Here is a 20,223-nt window from a genome sequence, read left to right on the forward strand (position 1 = left end):
TAGATGGTTTGCATCAGGATCTTTTTAAAAAAAAAAGGGGGAGAAGTTTGAACAAAATTACCAAATTCATTCTATAAGGAAAAATACCAAAAACAAATTCCTGACGTTTTGAAACGTTAAATTATCTGCACATTACAGGTACTTACCTGAGGCATGAAATTGCTGGAATCTACTCTTGTTCCTCTTGGGTATATCCGACTCAGTTGCCTCTTGTTGTAACTGGGCTAGTTAAAGTCTATAAACCACATTTACTAAAAAAAACAGATGCAAACCTAAAGAAACTACCTGTACTAAAAATGATAATCTTTTTTGAAATAATTCAAAATGTTAAATTTTTTGGAATCAAATCCATGTTTCAGAATACTACAGGCTTCCCTAAGACAGATTAGTGGTGATTAGATTGACAGATCAGCACTTTTACTCACTGCATAAAATTCCATTTTTTTTTCAAGTGTCTTCACATTTTTGCAAATCTTTTTATGTGCAACAGACAATTAAAAGCTATTTTATGTCATAAAAGGATACTTGACAAAATCTACAGGAAATTCTTTCAAGTAACTTGTTCCCTGTGTCTCCACAAAAGAGGATATTTCATATGATTTGTTCCTTTCTGCAAAAAATATAAATGATATGCAATCATTATTAGAAGACAAAGTACATTAAAATAAAGGTAAAGGTCAATGACAGTTTTACACCAATCTATAAAACAAATTAATGATAGGGTTCAATCAACACACAATCCAAAATCAAAACGCCACCATCATCTGGCTGGAAGTGGTCAATAGTGGTGCATTTCTGTTTTGTATGTGAACCACTGCAGCATGCTTAAAGAAATAAAATGTTCTGTTTTTTTTCTAGGAGAGGCAAGACAATTTTTGGCAGAAATCTTTAATTTTGGTGGGGGGTTGAAAATTTTACAGCTTTGACTGAAAATAGCAAGTTGGCAGACAATTTTCATACCTCATAAATTAAAAAATTTAGCCAGCTGCTAATAGATCCCCAAAGCTTATTTATTTTTGTGAAGTTATGAAAAATATGACATATGACATGCTTTTCATCATTATCTAACACATCTTTCACATGAAACTAAAAAAATTCAATTTATCCACGCCTACTTTCTGATGCTTCAAAGGAGTGAAAGTGGATTGGCTGAATGTAGTTGACCAAGGCTGACATCTCAGAAGCTGCTTCTGCTTCTTTACCAGCTGTACCCTTAAAACAAGAGCGACAGAAACACAAATGATTATATGCAACACATATTTGAGATACATGAATCTGCATGTGCAAGCAAAAACACATCATGTTCTAAAAAGTGATGAAACTGATTGTGCAGACTTGAGTGAGGAGGATGAGTCATGTGATAATGATGAAGATTAGCGCTTCTTCCTAGCCAGATTGGCAAAGGTGTGGCGTTCTCCCCTCCGCCACCCCCGCCCCTGTTGTTCAAGAGTAATGACTGATTACATAAATTGGTATTTTTTTGTCTACTGATTCTATGCTGGCAACTGCTTTCAAGGATCTGGTTCAGCCAACGAGTAAGTGAATCTTCTAGTGACTAAATTGCTTACTAAGGAAGAAATCTAGTATACCTACTTATCAGGCAACAATACAAGACCTGGGCAAGAAAAAGAAATTCCTGTCACAACTGTCCTGAATAAGCATTCTTTGTGACTTTATTTGCAACACTACATAATGCTCTGACAGAACAAAAGTAACATAAATGTCTTTTAAAAAAAATTTAGGAGCTGTGAAAAGCTTTGATAAAATTCCTCTACCTTGTCCCTTTTTACTCGCTGTCGTCTCTTTTTCTCTTCTTCCGATAATTCTGCTGATGATATCTCTTCATCGCTGTCACTTGAATCACTTTCACTTTCAAAGAGGTCATCTGCCTTCTCCCCATAGCTGCTGATGGACATGTTCTTCATCAAAGGACCATGTGTTGGCGATGACTCTGTTCCACTGGCTTTCCGTCCTGACGTGGTTGTTACAACGTCTGCTTCACCAGCTGCATCCTCAGCTTCTGCGATGGCTTTTGCTTTGTTGTCTTCACTTTCAGACATAACTTTGGATTTTGAAGACTCTTTAGTACCTGATGAACTTGATTTAGTAGTATGAGCTGTTATCAAGACAAAGAATCATCAAGGTATGAAACATTAACTTTTGAATGTCTAGATAAAAGCAAAAACACAAATCTTAGACAAGTTTATCTTTAAAAACAGTGACTTAAATATAACATGAAGTATACATGGATGTGATATTACCTCAGATTCATGCAATTTATGCAAATAGATTAAACATAATAATGGACCTAAATGATGATCATGACATAAGAATAATAGCAAGAATACAAATAACAAAAATACACAACTCAGCTTTGCACTTTACAAAAGCACTCCCACAGCACCCACTCACATGTATATTGTCTTCTTGACAGACACGCTCACACATACACCATTATTAACAGATGAGAAAGTGGAATCAATAAGCTAGGGAAGCTATTTTTGACACAGGTACCTCTTAAGTGCTTTAAAAAATTGTGGGTGGAATTAATGTGATGCAGATAGAAATGAATTTTATTCTTAAATATATTTTAGAACAAACTGTTCAAATGCAGTTTTAATACAAACAAACATCTTAAAGAATCTTTAGCAATACTTTTATAATACCTTCTTTGTGCACATGCTTTTTTTTATTTTTTATTATGATTCTCCGTTTCAAATCATTAGGGCTGGGTAGTGGGACACCTGGTTTCAACTGCAAAACAGTAAAATATAGTGTAAAACAGTAAAACATAAAGAAAAAGACAGCTGACAAAAAGCCTATGGTTGTCTAATCTGTAAATTAGTAAATACTTGCAATAACTGTGAATCCATGAAGCTTAAATGCTATTTGAGTATTACAAACATGATGACTGATTGTTTTCAACCCATGTACGAGCTGTCACTTCACAGGAAAAATTTGTCTCCAGATTATATGCTGTAGCCAAAATAGCCAAAAAAGATTAGAGGCAGACAAGGGTCTTACTGGGTGGGAGTCCAATGGTGCATCAAGCAACATCTCACCAAAGATTGTTCTGCAGTAATGAGCCATTTTTGCTTGCTGTCGAGGGCTGCACACATGACATCACTTTATGATCCTTCTTGCATGAACTTTACCAGGAATTGTATCTCACTGTCAACAGTCTGAAGACAACTGCCAACTTATTCCTCTCTACAAAAAAAGACCTTGAAGCTAACTATGAACAATCAAGAGTGACACCAGAAAGATATGCCCACTTACCTCAGTGTCAAGCTACAGTTAATAAAGGACTTGATTCTTACCTGCAGTGGTTTTCAAATGAAAGAATCACAGGGAAGTCTGAAGTCTTGAAGGCACTCTCTGCTATGGCTTCTATAACATCCTGCCCAAAACAAAAGAATGCATGTTGTTGTAAGCCACAAACAATTATAGAAGATGAAAACATTGACTTAAATGACTCAGGTACCTCCAGACATGTGATAGAAAATCAGAACATGGAAGGGAGACAAAGTGGGGGACATAAAAATTCACATACCATTAGAGTGTAATGATACAAACCTTAAAGGGAATATCAGTACACATGGTGTAACCATGTGTTATCATAGGTTCTTCATCTGTTTTGCCATCCCAGCAGTCTAGTTCGATGCATCGACAGCCACTTAACAACACTTGGCGGTACATCTCCACTAAAGATTTTCCTGTCAACTGATGACCTATGTGTTGGAACAGTAACAAATATAAAACTTCATAAAACATACGATTTTAGAAAATCAACATTATTCTTTAGGAAATATGTAACCCAGAATGTTTTAAGATAGAACTGATCCTTGTTTGCAATGGATCAGACATAAAAAAATTAAAGTCTATGAATGGCAGTTTTACACCAAATCACTAATTTTTAACATGCAAACACGTTACGACAAAATTAATAATTAAAACCATGGATTGCTCTTTACAGAACTGATCTCTCAGTCAATCTTAAAAATGTATACAAATGGAAGCATAAAGTCGTATAATAAAATGCTAGTGAGTACATGTACACAAAGGCATTCTGCAAAGCTTAAGGAGCAAACTGTGCTTGTTTGCTGCAAGTCACCTGTAAGGTATGTGTTGTGAGAAGAATTGATGAAATAGTGGGCTAGAGGCTGGCTCATGTCTTCACTCAAGTCAAGTTTATCCCCTGGTATCAAGTTGTTGTCCTCTGACATTAGGAATTTTAAGAAACCTTCCAATGACAGATGTCCTGAAACATTTTCCTCTACATGTGATCTCAGTATCACACAGTCAAGATTTCATCAGAAGATATAAATACAGCTGTGGGAGAATCTCAAGGCTTGTAAATAGTTAAAACAGATGGATCATGTCTTTCTAAGATACAGCATGCCAAGATTGACACTTAAAATTCGGTGAGAAAGGCATGTCAAAAACTAATAAACAAGCACTTTAAAATATATATATATTAAGCTGTTTTTAACAATATATCTCTTATTCCTTTCTGGAGTATGGAATTTCCTTGGCACAAAAATTACACATTGAATAAAGAATTTTGCAGCATAGTCACAATTCAAATTGATGGCAAAATTATATTTTGCATTTCAATGAAGCTTTTGTTTTGATTGTGTACTCACTGCACTCACAAAAGGATCAATAATATTAACAAAAGTAATGCCATCACACTTTGCTAAAAAGGTATCAAGAGGGAGGTAAAAGCCCTCTATCTGGCATGGTCTATAGAAATGATGCTTTATGCTTTATTCATTTGTTCATCATGCAAGTGTCTCACGGGGACTATAGACAGCTATGGGTCAGATGCTCAGATACTTCTGCAGTAGCTACAGAGCAGAAGCAAAGCTAAAATCTCAAAGTACAAACAAGACTTAAACATGTTGTTTAAGGTCAGCTGATATCCTTTCACCATGCATCTAATTCAATGTCTAAGCAAAAGGTAAAAATATCATAAGGTAAGGAACTCCAACAAATCTAGGAACTGGAGTATGCATTCTCTAGTCAGGAATGGAAAAGTGAAATGGAGAAAAAAAAAATTGGGAATGCTTTGAAATAATGCACAAATATTATGGGGCTTGCTGCTATGGTAACAGAGTATACATGGTTGAGTACAGGGAGCAGAATACTAGCTGAGACACGCTAATTCAATGGCTGTGATATCTAGCTACAGCACGCTTGCACACACATAGGTGAGTGGGTCCAAAACTTGAAAAAATGTCACAGTTGTGCTGATGCTGGCTAGTGGTTACAATGGTCTAAAGTAAATGCATTCACATGAAATCTAACAGCGAAATGACACTACAGATCTATGATGGTTGCACATGCATAAATTAAGTGCTTTACATCCAAACATAAATTATGTATACAAAAGCCAGAAAGAAAATCCCAATGCCTTTCTCAATAAAGAATGGACTTATTATTACAGAATTGAAGATGACAACTGAAAATAAGTTCTGCACAAATAGCAACATTTATTTTTAACGCTTTTTTTAGTTACCCCTAAGCTGTTTCACTCTGTTGATAATGCTACAATGATATATTCCTAATCTGATCATTCTCAGTATTCAGTAACCACCTCAAAACAACACTTCTGTATCTCTGTCCACTCACAAGAGACACTCCGTAAGTATCCAGATATAACGCACTAGATCTACCACTCCACAATGGCACTTTCAGTCTTTACTGTTAACAAAACTAATGTGACTTGACAAATGTTTTACAGGAAAAATTGTTTTCTCTTCTGGCCAAAACCCACTAGTCTCGCAAATTTTTCTTATGGATGTGAACGATCATTTCTGCGTATGATGATGATTATGCTTTGGATAGCACAAACAACAAATTAACTTGCAAAAAGCTCAGCGCAGTTAAGTCTGAAAATAAAAACTAGAGACTAGCTAAAGAAAGTAGAACAAAAGATTTTAATCCACTTCATCTAGTTTCCCCTTCCCTCAACTTCTTTTACATAACTAAGATCTAAATCACACTGAACACATGAATTTGGTGATTTCAGCATAATAGATCAATCCTGCACAAACAATTTAAGTAAATAAGTGATTGCTATCAACTGTTTTGTTCTTCATTTAACTATACAACCACCATCTCCAGCCCCATGCAAAAAGAGTCTTGAAGGTAAGGGCAGTGAACCAGAGTGGTCCATCTGTCTATAGGTTTGACATGTAAAGGCCTCTGAAGTATAACAAATGGTTAACGAAAACACAAAGAAGCTTCCAAAATCTGGATTCTTCAGTCTCTTCATATTTTAACTTCCGTTATTATAAAAAATTGTTCATCTTTGTTCCTTTTTTTTTATTAAAGCTAAAAACTAAAAATATTAAGGCATAAAAACTCCTTAAAAATATCATATACCAGCATTAATACTTCATCCCATGCTTTATGAGTTCAAGCAAAAAGGTGGCTATATAATGTGAGAAACATTCTTTTGCACCAGTAACACAAAAATGGGAGTTTGATCTAAGTATCTTCATCTCTAAGAATGTTTATGGTGCTGAAATATACTGACTAGAAAAATAAAAATAACAAACATAAAAATCCATCTGTGCATTCAAGCCTTTTCCACCGTGAGTATTATTTGTTCCCAGTATACAAGTGACCAAATAATAGTGTAGTACAGAGACATGCCAGGAAAAAAAAAGAATTCTCACTAAATAACTGAAATCTGGTACAAAGCATAAACAGCATGCTCTTTGGATCAGCCCTACTGTCTTACCTTTGTCTGAAATAGAGAACAGAAACCAAAGTGTTTGCATTAGAAGATTAAGAGAACAAGGAATAAGGTGTTGATAATTTTATGACAGTTCATAATCTCCTGCTTGCAATGATGAAGGAAAGCAGCAAAAGTTTGTTTTTTTTTAAATGGAAGACTGACTCTAGTATGTTCGACTAATGAGGAAGATCTATACGATGAAAAAAGTTATATCTAGATATACAAGTTTATTAGTCTTTACAACGAAAAGCAATTATCTGCTGACAATTTTAAGATAATGCTACAAGCAATCTCCAGTCATCTGATGTCCACAAAATTCATCGGACGATGAGTAAGCAAAGCCTGTTTACATCAAAGGCCTGTCTTATGGCAGAAGTTATCAGATTATAATGAAGTTTGTCAAGTGACAAACACCTCATTTACTCTCTGTAACTCCTGACCATCTTTTAGCACAAAATTGTTCAATGAATCTGCAGTGGAATGCTAATTCCAAGGACTAACCATTGCACTCACTTCACACCTTCCCCCAGTGTTATACCAAGCTGCAGAAGAACAAAAACTTCTTCATACCATCTACTAACAAATTCAACATTTTCCCCTGACAGATACAAAAAGGCACATTTCCAATTCACTAAAAACCGTATTCGTATGAAAATCAAAATGAGGAATTAACATTTACACTGACAGAAAAGAACTGTCGAAACCAGAAGCAAAAGAGACATGAGTTCTCAAACTGAAGTACCTCTGTGTGCCATGCCTGACTTGCTTTCATAATTGCTGACAATCTCCTGAGCTCGAGCTTTGGTTGGAAAAGGGTAAAGAATTTCATTCAGTCGTGGATCCCGCTGTGAGTCCTTTAGAAAATCCGTGAACTGCTCCACTGTCAGGTATGGTTTCTTCTTTGCTCCTCTGCAATGAAATATTACTGATCCCGATAAACATACTTAAAAATCTTAATGTTGCATTACACAAGAAAATGATTTTTAAAAGCACTACCTCTAATGACTATCACAAAATGCTTCCCTTTATTCAGTTGCCATAAACACAATCATTACATTCTCAACTGACTGCAATAACCAATTATAAAGAGTCTTAAAATTATAAGGAGTTAATGCCTGGTGGCTTAGCAAAATGTCTCACAAGAGTTATTGCATCATTACTTCCAACAGAATGAGGAGTAAGGTACATTACATGTCGGCAAAGATTTTGTCCACCTCATCTCTGGCAATCAACTTGTGATAGAAATTGAAGAACTTCTCAAACGTCATTTGGTTTGGATCTATTGAATCACCTGCCTGAAACATCCCCACATTGTAACAACACACTGGTCAGTTGTTGGTCCTAGTACTATGAGTTAAATACAAATATTTTTACAACCTTACCATCAAATTAGCCTTAAGCAAGGCTTCTTTTTTCATTTTATCCCACAGGTAGGTGTGTGTGATAGAAACAGAGAGACAGAGGTACAAAGCGACATAACAACTGGCCAGCTGATTGTTAAATTTCTGAACTGTCACCAGACCTAGATGCAATATTTGTCATGCTAGTAATTAATGTGATGCTTTGGAATAATAAATCAATAATTCTAACTGAAAAATGATGAAACGCTGATAAAAAGATTGCATAGTGGAGCTGCTCTTTTCTGTCTTTGCAAAAAGTGTGTGTCTAAAAGCAACATAGCAGATTTATGAAAGAACTACATTTATCTAAGTACTACTACAGTGTAATGAAATTTAACTCTAAAGTCCTTCAATCCTAGCAAGGTGTTAAGAAAAAATAAACTCAGCAGAGCGTCGTCTTCCTTGAGCTACCAGCATTTTGTCGTGATCTGAGAAGGGAGGTAAGGCTTATTTGGAAGGGCTGTGGAACAATGTGTAACTAGTCTCCCTTGTATGGCTCAGCAGTACAATTCTTTTGAATACTAAAATTCAGAAAGTCTTTCTCATGGCAACCAGTGACAATACCTGAGACTTCATTCAGCAGATTAAGTTTTATGAATAACATGCAGGAACACAATTTTAATGTGTAATCCAATGCCTGAGGATAAAAGTGGAGATAGCCAGCTTGACAGAAGAATTATAAAAAGTAGAGCAGAAAATTTACTTTTTCCTATTGAGTTGGCAGTGTTTTCAACATCAAATGTGAATTTTGATTACTTTGTACATAGGCTATATGGACAGCTTAAAAAAAATGTAAGCTTATGAGACTTGGGGCAGTGGGTGGCACAATGGCTAATGTGCCTGTCACCACAGCAGCAAGAATTAATCAGGGTTCATATCTAAGCTCTGACAGGCCAGTCTAGTAGCGCAACAGTTAGCGCATGTCACCAATATTGTGACGGTTGGCTGTCCTGGGTTCAGCTCTCACCTTGGGCATACTGTTCTTTGTCTGTTTACAGGGCTGGCTGCTTTGCCTATTGAGGCTTGACTCACTATTCTTGGACAGTTAACAAGATTGTGCCCAGTGTTGGGATTGATATTTGTGTCTTTGTATGTGCCACTATGCCAAAGTGACTATAAAAATTTACAGTTATAATTTGTTAACCTATTTTAAATGCATACTTATGTGTTGTGCCAGGCGGGAAAGGCCTAACAAAATCTATTCTTTGTGTTTTGTACTGTGAAAGGGCATGCATATCAGGCCAGGTGGTTGTAACAGTCATGCAACTGTCACCCCCCACACATACACTCCATGTTCTTGACTATCATGGTTACAAAAATAACATTGTTTTTACACCCAGTCAACTTCTATTGCCCATCATATTGGTTTTGTGACACTGCAGCAAGCTAAAATGGCAGTAGCACAACCATTCTGATCAAAACCTAGGTTCCAACAGTGGAAATGTCTCCAAAAGGTCACTTCAATAAATCATTTCAGAATAAATATGATTACCATGATCATCTTTTTTTAAATCTTACAAACTAAAATTTCAGTCACTTCTGCAGGCTCAACCACAAAAGATCATTTTAAATACTGCGCACACACACACACACACAAAAACTTGAAACATTAAAGAAATCTGTATGTTACATCCTCAGAAAGAAACTTCAGTGAATGTCAAAAACAACAGAAGCAAATAAGGCCAGCAACGCTCAGCACAAATAGTGGCAAGGCTGGGTGTTGCAATAATAATGAACTGGTAAATGTCATGCATTAAGAAGATGGGAATATAGTTACCAGAATATTTCATAAATACTTTACTATTTATTGATCAGCTCTTAGAAGATTTGTGCCAGTCATTTGCAGCACTTTGACAGATCAAAAAGCGTATTAACATTACTGTCAGACACGCTTTTTAAAGAAATTAATAATGGAAAACTACGAATAACGAAGCAATCTAAAGAGCACATTTGTCAAATCTTCAAACCAGAGACTAAGACTTTCTTAAGGAATTTCATGTCAAGAGTAAAATCCCTCTACAAATATTTCAACATGACGAATGTGTCCAGGTTTAAGCTCTAAACTGCTCCCAGCCCTTTAGCAAGTAAACCTTCACAAGAAAATGACATTTTTGTTATTGCAGACTGTGCAGACATCCTTTTCAAAATCATAAATGACCTGCTCACTCTTGCCCAAGACAGGTATTAATGGTGAACCTTGTCCATTTCCAAGTCTATACACATGCTCCTCCCAACAAAAGGTATCAGTAAAGGGGAAAATGATGATGATGATTGATGACACTGTATTTTTATGTAATATGCCATCAATGAGTGTGAATATCTTACGTGCCATAAAGGCCAAGTACTGGGCGCATGAGTGACTTTTTCCCAGGCACCAGCTCTATTGGCATTTGGAAAATGTTGCTTATCATCTCCTAAAAGCCAATTCACCAGATGCACAATTCCCTATGTACCATGTTCTGGCATGAATGTGTAACACACAAGTGCATTCTCACACTCACACACACAGAGTGAGAGGGAGAGAGGAAGAATGTTTACATTCAGCAGCACAGCCTTATTACTTCTGCAAGAAGATGACAGGCTAGATTGAGTCTAAATGGTTGGCCTTGTTTCTTCGTTAGTTAGCAATCTTTCGCTGCATTCCACCTCTTTCCTTTAAGTATGAGTACCTGAGGCTTCAAACTAATTCCACGAGACTGTAGCTCACGGATCCTCTTCTTGGTCTCTACTGTTGCCACCAGCTGACCTTTCATATTCAAGATCAATGCATTTTTGTTTGTAATCCATGCCTTATGCTGCTTTGTTCACAAACCATATCTTAGATTGAAACATGTTGCCTAAAACTCCAGATGCCTCTTAAACAAAGGGCACATTTGAATGTTTCTATCTTTTGCTGGTGGTGAATCACAAGAGGGAGGGAGTTCCAACAAGTGGATGCTGAATGGGCAAACATTCTCCTGACCAGAAGATTTGCCTTCATACAAGGAATTCCAGTCTGCGAGAAGTATCCTGGCACTGAACTGTGTGCAAGCTAGGCTTATGACCAGAACAATCATGTTTTGTCCTGACCATGCAGTTATTGATCGTGCCAAGATTTTGTTTCTTTGCTGGGGTGTGGTTTCTAAAAGTTTAGATGTTGCTAATGTGATAAAAACAATCTGAGCCATTTAGTTGCAACAAATCAGATTACAAATCCAGCACTGCCATTTACAACTATCAGAAGGAGTAGGCATAACAAGGACAGCCATCGTAAAAAGTAGCATGAAAAGCAAAATGAGATTAAACATGATGTGGCAACAATGAAAACGAAACCCTAACTGGTTTGTGGCATCAGAAGGACCAAGAACAACATTCAGCATTGTTTAAAAAATTTGTGACTGGAAATAGAGAATACTTGTGTACAAGTCAGTCAAGCAGAAGTCTTGAAAATGAGTGTGAAGCATTTAACTGCTTGCCATGACTCAATTTTAAGGCTCTATAAGATTAATAACTCAGTGCACAAAGCTGTAAGAGGAAAACAATACATGCATGTGGAGATTTAATAATCTTCTCTCCCTTATTATACATACAGCAAGTATTCTAATCTCTGATTTTCTCTGGTTAATAAAGAGTACTGCTCTCCTGCATGGTTGACAGATGTCTTATACATGTGGAAAGTTCTAGCTCCATGCACTGTAGAATACTGTAGAACAAGACTATTGGAGAGAAAAATAAATTTACAAATAATTTAAGGGGGAAAAAGATCAGGAAGACAACCGACTGAAATGATGAGAAAACCACTAGTACAACAGTCGATGCACTTGAATGATATTATCTTTCACTAACCTTTCCCCAGCAAGTCCAGCAGCTTCCAGTGCTTTTTCCACTCTCCGTCTGTCCTCTCTGTTGTTGGCTACCAGTTTGATAATACTGTCAAACCACAGTGACATATTATAATATACTCTTCGCAAGGAAAAAAGTATGACAGTTTCTTTATGACTACTTTATGAAAAACAGAAGTGGACATGAATAAAATTAAAAGATATGAGGCATGTTCAAAACATGAATACAAAGCATAAAATAGTGGGCCTGCTGGGTTTTGTTCACATACCCAAGTTTGATTTTCAAAAGCTGGAAGCATTATATGAGATGTAAGGGGATGAGTTTCAGGCCATAACAATCTGACAACATATACTCAGAGGCATCAACTTTTATTTTGTTACAGCCAAGCAATGTTGCTCACTTTTTCACTGGAATTTTGCCATCAGTGCCCAGCATAAGCATGGTACGGGTGTACCACTTGTGCAAGAAGGACAGTGAGCAGTTGTTCATGCTCAGCAGGTTGACGGAGTACTTGAGCAGCTCTGTTGTCCAAAGCTGTGTGAATAATTCAAGTAAAATATCATTTTAACTAGCTGCATAACAAATCAGCTCAGTGTCTGTTTCAAGATTTATCCCTTTGGTATTAACAATGAAATTTTTTTCCCCACCTTATTTCCTTTACACACAAACCACCACAAACAAGTGAAAGATTTACTGCACAATGTACCAGAACAACAGAAAAGCTTTAAATTTCTTTTTGCTGCTGTACCATATTTAGCGCTAGGAAAGTGGCAGGTACCTGGGCTATATCTCTGCTGGAGCAGACAAAGTTGACAACATCTACATTGACCATGTCATTGCCATGGTATATAGTGACCGTCTTGTCCTCCAGTGCGATGTCCTGCCGGCCGATCATCAGCGAATCTTTCAGCTTGGAATCCTGAAATACCACCAAAGTGATGTCACAACACACCACAAAGTGTCTCTTGCACTAAAACTTTGGAATAGCAATGAAAGACTGTGGAAGAGGGAATGTTCAAATGATGATGTCAGCATAGCTGCACTAAAAGTAACAAAGCCAGACCACCCCCACAGAAAATGAAATATGAGTCAGATGGAACCACTTGTATAAAATGTGGTTTAAAAACAAAACAGTACAATATAGTGTTTTAGAAACAAAGCAGCACAAGACATGGTTTACAAACAAACTAGTATGTGATTTTTTAACAAAACTGCATGATTCAGTTAACAAATAAGCTGGAATAAAGTATAGTTTATAGTAAATATAATAAATAAAGATGTGGTTTACAAGAAAAAAAAATCATCATGCTCTTTGCCAACTTAAATGAAAGGACATTGTTGGTATTCGTCTTTCTCTATTTTTTTAAATATATATACATTGATAGGAACACAAGCCTCCAACTCTTTGATTTGATATTTTTAAAAGTTTTTCACAACATGGGTTCTCACAATTTTTTTTTAAAAAAAAGTCTTCTTTCTCCGCGCGAAGACCGGGATTTCCATGCCCCAGAAGACTCTTGGTGCCAACTTTCCTTTAGTCTTCATCGCCTCCCTTCTGCAGCAGGCACCCCTACCCCACCCCCAACCGCTGTGACACCTCCACAGGTCTTGCTCGCCATCTTTTGATCCATCCCTCGACCTTAGCCAGACAGTTCATCAAACGCCTCTTCCTTCCGGACCTTCCCAGCAGGCGCCTCTGCCTTCTGTACCAACGCAAAACTGGCCTTACTGCTCACTTTTCTGTGGCTGTTCACAAAGAGAAGACGTAGACGCTTCTCCCTCCCCGCCTCCTCCATAAACACCTGACATCCAGGTGCACAATCTCGGCGAGGGCGCCGTTCACAATCGCAACAAGGCGAGCGATCATGTTCTGCAGGTAAAAGATGGGGAAGACAGGGGGCTACCCACATGACGTAAAACACTAGACAGACTCAGCTCCTCCAGTCCGCCCACCGCCTCTCTGCCGACACCTACCACCCCCACAAAAACAAGTTTCCCTTCTCATGCCCGCCCCACTTCACCACCATCTTAAAAGACCTTTCAATGCTCAAGCAAAAGATGTTTGGATATGTGTGGTTAATACAAAGGTGCTCAACCACATTTATTTTTGTGGGTTGGGGGATACAAAAGTAGTTTGTATGTGTGATGGGAATGAGACTTTTTTGTTTGCATTTTTCATTTGCAGCCTACTCCCGCCACACACACAATCTCTCACACACTCTCATCACCACTCAACCTATTCAGACTTTCTCACATGCGCACACACACTCTCTCGCGCGCACACATACACTCACTACCCTCCACAGAGTGAGAATGGCGGTTTCCCGAGGTTTGTATTGGTGCGGACACTCAGGATGTCTACAAGCTGTCCTGATCCGGCCCTCTGGTGCCTGTGACGTAATGCTTGTGCAAGAGAAGAACGCGCCAGTCCGCGCACAGGGCGCTTTTAACAGCTAACAGCGTCTGGCTGAACAGTTGGCAACATCCGGCATGGAAGCTGGCCAAGAGAAAAGGCTGACTTCTTGGTAGCGAAAAGAGGATTAGGTTTTCAATGAAATTCGTTTTCGTTGTAGTGCATTCTGATGTCAATGATAGCTATTGTAGAAAAAAAAAAAACACCAACAAAACAGCAATAAAAACTTGAGCTTTCTTTGGTGAGATATATTCTCAGTCATTTCACTAGTCCTGACCTACTGCCATAGATATTTTACTTTGAAACAGTCTGTGTCCTGGTGGTTACGGGGACTTACGGTTATATTTATAATCTGCTGATTACTTAGAAGTGTAAGTGCGCCCGTTAATTACTTCAGAAGTGTGTGTGCGTGTGTGTGCGCGCGTATGAGAACATTGCACGTAGTAGAGTATGCCTGAGCGAGCACTGTCGAAATTTTTTACAGAACAGTTATATAAAATCTTTGACAAAAATTTGCCAAAATTCTGTCCACATTTAGTCGATTAAAAACGGCCTTAAGACCGGTGGAAAGGCGAGCAGGCAGACCTGCGTTGATTAGAAGCAACTGTGTCCAGCTATTATTGGTAATGACTACTCTGAAAAGACCACCAGTCAACTGTTTCTGGCACTGGACCGCTGGAGGTCCGACTAACAATACCTGAACACCACAGAATGGCAAGACCGACCTTTTTTCTTTTTTTACATTGTCAATGTATTTCCACTGCACCCCATTAAAGGACACATTAAAAGACGGTGTGCGCGTGTGTCGTAGAAGTCAGTGCAGAAACGGAATTCTTCCCACCCGTGGCGTCCATTGTAGCAGCGACAAAGCTGTCGTGTTGCCGGATTGTCTGCCTGATTGTGGTTTACCTTTCGTAACATTACCAGGTACCCCTGGTCTACCACACGGGATAATATTTTAGCAGGAAATTGCACGCTCTACCGACCCCATTACCATGTAGGCTTGTTATGAAAGAACCCAGCAGTGCGTGAACATCCATTCACTCTTCCTGCAATGGCGGCGATTCGGGGAAACCAAGGGACCGTCTAGCCAACCAGCCAGCGGTGGGAACCAGAGATGATCTGAAAAGCACGCACCTCCCAACACCTTCCGCCATGATTAGCGTCACTGAGGTCGGGTGGCAGGGGAAGAGGAGTGGGGTGGATCTGTCGTGTTCGCGAAGGATACGCTTGGGGCTCGAGAAGCGTGACGTCTGACGAGTTCCAAAAAAAAAAAGTGGCAAGCGAAAGAATCGATACATTTCTTCGAACCGATTTGGGGTTTGGCCAGCTTGCTGCAAGTTCGCACGTCATCGCCTGGGTGGGCCTGTTGCTGATGTGTACACCCGACTGCTTACACGGACACGCACGGCGTAAGCGTTGTCGTGGATTGATTTCTAATGCGAAGTTATTAAGGAAAGATCGATTTAAACATGGTGCTTTTTACTGATTGTGAGAGAGAGAGATAGTTTTTGTGTGTGTGGGATATATATATATACGCGCAGCCCACAAACTTTTAAATGTTTCAACTTTCTCGACAATATTTTTATCTCTAGAAATCGTTTGAAACATCAAAGTCAAGGTGAATTAAGTGTCCTTAGCGCACCACCTTCTCCAAACACTTGATCTAGTCCACAACTGCAAAATACCGCAAAACACCATCACAAATATAACCGTATGTGCAAAGGGCTCCTTGAGAGACACGATTATTTCCACTGCAGTCTTCACTGCTTCCACAACCTCCCCACGGGTTTACTTTACACCGGCGCTGTAGCAACGGCATGTCAGTCATCGCACATTCCCACGCCCCCCCCCTCCTTCACTCCCACGCCCTCCCACTTGTTCCCAAAGACACCGACCCCCTTTTGTGATTCCTCCGCCCACATCCTCTCCACAAGTCCATTTTTCTTGTGCGTGGTGCAGGCACGTCGACACGTGCAGCGCGAGGCTGGTGCGACCTTGTCCAACGGGTGGGTCGTGTACTTGCACAGCATGACTACCCCCAGGTGGCAGGAGACTTGTCAGATGTCGGAGTCTGCGTGCCAGCGTTTCCTAGTGCGTACTAACGTGCCTTAGTCACGTAAAGAAAACGTGCAACTCGGCACCCGGGGTCTGTGTGTGAAAGAGGTCGAGTCGGAGGCCTCACATCTGAACATATAAAACTGTGTGGCTTGTGGCTGGTGGCGGACGGCAGTTGAAACTTTGGCAAATCCACACCGTTTGGCCGGTCCTCGCCAAAATTTGGCTTCCATCTTCCTTTTCGTCTGCGGTTTTGTCGTAGGCTATATTTGGAGCATGTTTATCGCTGGTATTTACTTTCTCATTTTAAAAACGTTACCGAGGGCTCTAAAATTAAACGCCGATGATGGGGTGGGGATGAGGGAGAAAATTAAACACAAGTTCAAAATACGCAGATACAGTCCACAAAAAATCTTATTCCCTAACTTTATTAAAATTGTAATGTAATACAAAATGAAATATTCTTATAAACAAAGTTAAAATCAGTAAACATTTATTTCTATATTATTTCTCCCTAATGTTTACTACTTCCCTAAGGAAGCAAAAAATTAGTTTTGTACAGTTGCTTGAAAATAAAAGCGGATAAACGAAAATGAAAATAAATTTTATGTTTCAGGGCGTAAATCTTTATATGTTGGGCAGGTCCCCACATCCCATTCATGAAATGCCTCCGACTGCCTTTGATCTCATTGCGACTTGTATCGCGGTAACCCGGACAAGGTTTGTGGTCAACCAGGAAAAGGAAAATCATCGTTATCCAGTGTCAGCGATACAGTTTTACATGATAAAGATGTAACACTAATAAAACAGTTTCTTGACATTAGGGTCAAGATCACCAATTCAGGAATCCTAGTGCTTGGTATTCACGAAACCCGCTCCCCCGCATTGTTACCCTGCACGGACTGGGTAAATGTACTCGCCGCTGTTAGAGGTTAAAATCCTGTATTTATTAGTAGGGAAGTTAACTAACCAATTTTAAACATTTCTAGGCATTACATCTCTTTAGATAGCCAGTTTTATGGAAGCACAAGGGTCATCACAACTATAAAGCTTAAACTACAATTGTCTTAAATAAGATAAAACTGCACAGGCCTGAATTTCGCTCCCATTTTTCATGTGCCCGTGTTAAACGCATTTAAATGACATAGGAGAGATTTAAAACAGTTTATAAATTTGATTTTTGAAAACAGTTTTAAGTTTCAGAAACGTGCAGCTAGACCCAGAAAAAAAAAAAATTCAGGCAAACATATCGACTGATTATTTTCTGTTTCGTTTTTAAGGGCGGGTCTCGGATTATGAAATCATCCCCCCACCCAAAAAATATATTAAAAAAAACCAGCGTATGTAACAATTACGTACTAGCATGTCTGCCCAGTTTATTTATACGATTTCGAACATTTTTATTTTCACTACTGGGTAATTTGATCAAACAAGATCTCTGCAATGCCGCACACACATAAGGTGAGATAATGACACTGCCAGTTGTCTGTACAGATGGTGAAACAGCCGCCTGTTGATACAAGTTGTACAGAAAATATTGAATCTCCAAAATGCAGGTGCAACTGAAGTGCACGCGCTACTGCTAAATGCGCAGGAAGAAAACAAGAGGGTATTTCATAGGGTATTTCTATAGCAACATCTAAGCAGCATTTAGTAGCTTAGTGCCGTGCGCAGACCGGAACAGGGGGGCCATGAGTATGTGTGTGGTTAGCTGATAGCAGTGTTTCACTGTATCATCTACGAGATGGATGATTTCACCTTCGGTTATATGGATAAAAAGCGATTTGAATCAAAGAGAAGTTGTTAGTCCACCAAAATCGCTTTCACAGTTGTTTACACTCGCCGAGGTGGTAATTACAGATAGCGGGTAGCAGAAACAAAGCAGAGCAGAGACTGAAAGAGTCCGGCACATTCTGCTTGTGTTTGGTTCTTCCACTTTTGCACTGCGGAACGAACATCTGTCGGCTGCTACTATCGTCAACACCTTTCTTCCTGAGTGAGGCCAGGAGGGGTGGTGGTGTGTGTGAGAGAATAAAGCCGTTTACACTCATTTGAACTGTAGATGTACTGTGACTTATGCACAAACAGCAAATAATAATTAATCAGCACACGCATAACCTAATTTAATAATTGTAAGGACCTTTATTAAATAACCTGTTTGAAAACAACAATAATTTGCTGACTCATTTTGTGTTTGTATTTTTGTGTTGTCATTTACCATATTTTGGTAATGGGTGTGTGGGGTTATATGGGTATATCACTTCTGCTGTGGACCAGAACAGAATCTTACAAGATAATTAAAATGTTCTAATTTATTTACTGTTTTCTGGGGAGTATATTTATAATCTTTTACGGAATAATTAAATTATCCAAGGTTAAATCATCTAAAATACATTTTATCTTTCTGGCACTGCTCCACGCTACACACAAAATTGTGTACTGTGATAATGCCTGTATGTTGGGAGAGTAAGCAAGTTAAAATGCCAGCAGAAACCTCTCCCTTGAACCAGGATAAAATACTGTTAGTATTTCGGCTGCGTCAGGATTTTTTTTCTCCGTTACACTTTTCATTTTAATGGAAATGATAAAGCAGAGTCAGACTGACTACATCCGATCGGTTGTTCACTCAGTCGTCTGCAACAGTTGCATCAAATGTGCTTTTGTTTATGTGTTCACCTAAGGTAAAGTTAAGGTAACAGGTGTGGGGTAAACCCATACTTCAGCGTCTAATCATGAAAAATCCAACAAAAGGAATCATTATGCTTGTAATGTTAACAACGAAGCACCCTTTCAATACTGGAGGCTGAGCAACCGAGGTCTGCCGTCCTCTACACATGTTTTGATGACGTCACGTGGGAACAGCCCAGTAAGCAGGAGCAAGCATCCTCCAAACAGTACATGCCATGCAGTAATGCAGCATGAGTCGCACTAGAATGACATTTGAGCCCTAACACACACAAAAGTCCAGTGATCAACACAGGCTAAACAGAGCCAAGGCCTGCGGACACATGGACTGTGAAGTCTTCCCCAACAAGGAAATAAAGAGGTCGAGATGGAAGGACAACCTCATTCTAAACACACAGTGGCAGGCACATCAGGACACACACAAAGTCCAGTTTAGGAAAAATGAAAAAAAAGAAAGGGATTCTTGTATAAACATATTACAACTCCGACCAAGCTTGTAGCACAGGAAAACATGAAGAGTGCAGAAAATGAAATTAAGCAGGAGGGGAAAAAAAAGTGGTAAAATAATTCTGTTTTGATTGGGCAAGATAACTACAAGGTAAATTGTCAGGTATCAGCTATTACAGCTTTGTTTGAACTCAAATCAATGATTGATTATCATCTTAGGTCCAGCCACAGATATCCACAAAGGAAAAACACTGCAGAATTTCAGAGTTTCTAATGTTGGTGTGTAAAGTTGGTCTAGCTAAAAAAGAAGTATTAAAAATGACAAACTCTGTGCTGTTACTGATAAGAACACAAGCACTATCCGGAAAATACAACAACAATACAGATACATGGGTTGGATGGACCATAAAAACAGAAACACTAGGACTGGCAAGTGGTGTCATATAAAGCCCCAACAGCTTGCTTACCATGTCTTTATGTCACAGTACAAGCATTGTGTCAGTACTAGTTGTAAATGGCTGATGAATGATTACCTACACGTGTACCTCCCAACATGGCTTGCGACAAACAGTTTGTGCTCTATTACAGTTTTGTGTGTGTGTGTGCAGAAGCTACATGTTGAAACATTAAGTACATTTTAAAATAGACTA

At 38.7% G+C, this 20,223-nt stretch overlaps 1 protein-coding gene across 1 annotated transcript in view; it reads right to left on the reverse strand.

The window, feature by feature from the left end:
- Nucleotides 1–20,223, reverse strand: part of LOC112563029 (1-phosphatidylinositol 4,5-bisphosphate phosphodiesterase classes I and II-like) — a 58,258-nt gene that overhangs the window by 23,550 nt on the left and 14,485 nt on the right. The window contains 15 exon segments of the mRNA XM_025236717.1: nucleotides 147–219; nucleotides 526–610; nucleotides 1,116–1,212; nucleotides 1,776–2,116; nucleotides 2,667–2,754; nucleotides 3,025–3,109; nucleotides 3,321–3,400; nucleotides 3,577–3,731; nucleotides 4,115–4,261; nucleotides 7,491–7,657; nucleotides 7,940–8,043; nucleotides 10,993–11,001; nucleotides 11,985–12,057; nucleotides 12,371–12,504; nucleotides 12,749–12,889. Coding sequence (XP_025092502.1) covers nucleotides 147–219; nucleotides 526–610; nucleotides 1,116–1,212; nucleotides 1,776–2,116; nucleotides 2,667–2,754; nucleotides 3,025–3,109; nucleotides 3,321–3,400; nucleotides 3,577–3,731; nucleotides 4,115–4,261; nucleotides 7,491–7,657; nucleotides 7,940–8,043; nucleotides 10,993–11,001; nucleotides 11,985–12,057; nucleotides 12,371–12,504; nucleotides 12,749–12,889 — 1,779 coding nt within the window.

The sequence above is a fragment of the Pomacea canaliculata genome, linkage group LG4, assembly GCF_003073045.1.
Source record: "Pomacea canaliculata isolate SZHN2017 linkage group LG4, ASM307304v1, whole genome shotgun sequence".
NCBI lineage: Eukaryota > Metazoa > Mollusca > Gastropoda > Architaenioglossa > Ampullariidae > Pomacea > Pomacea canaliculata.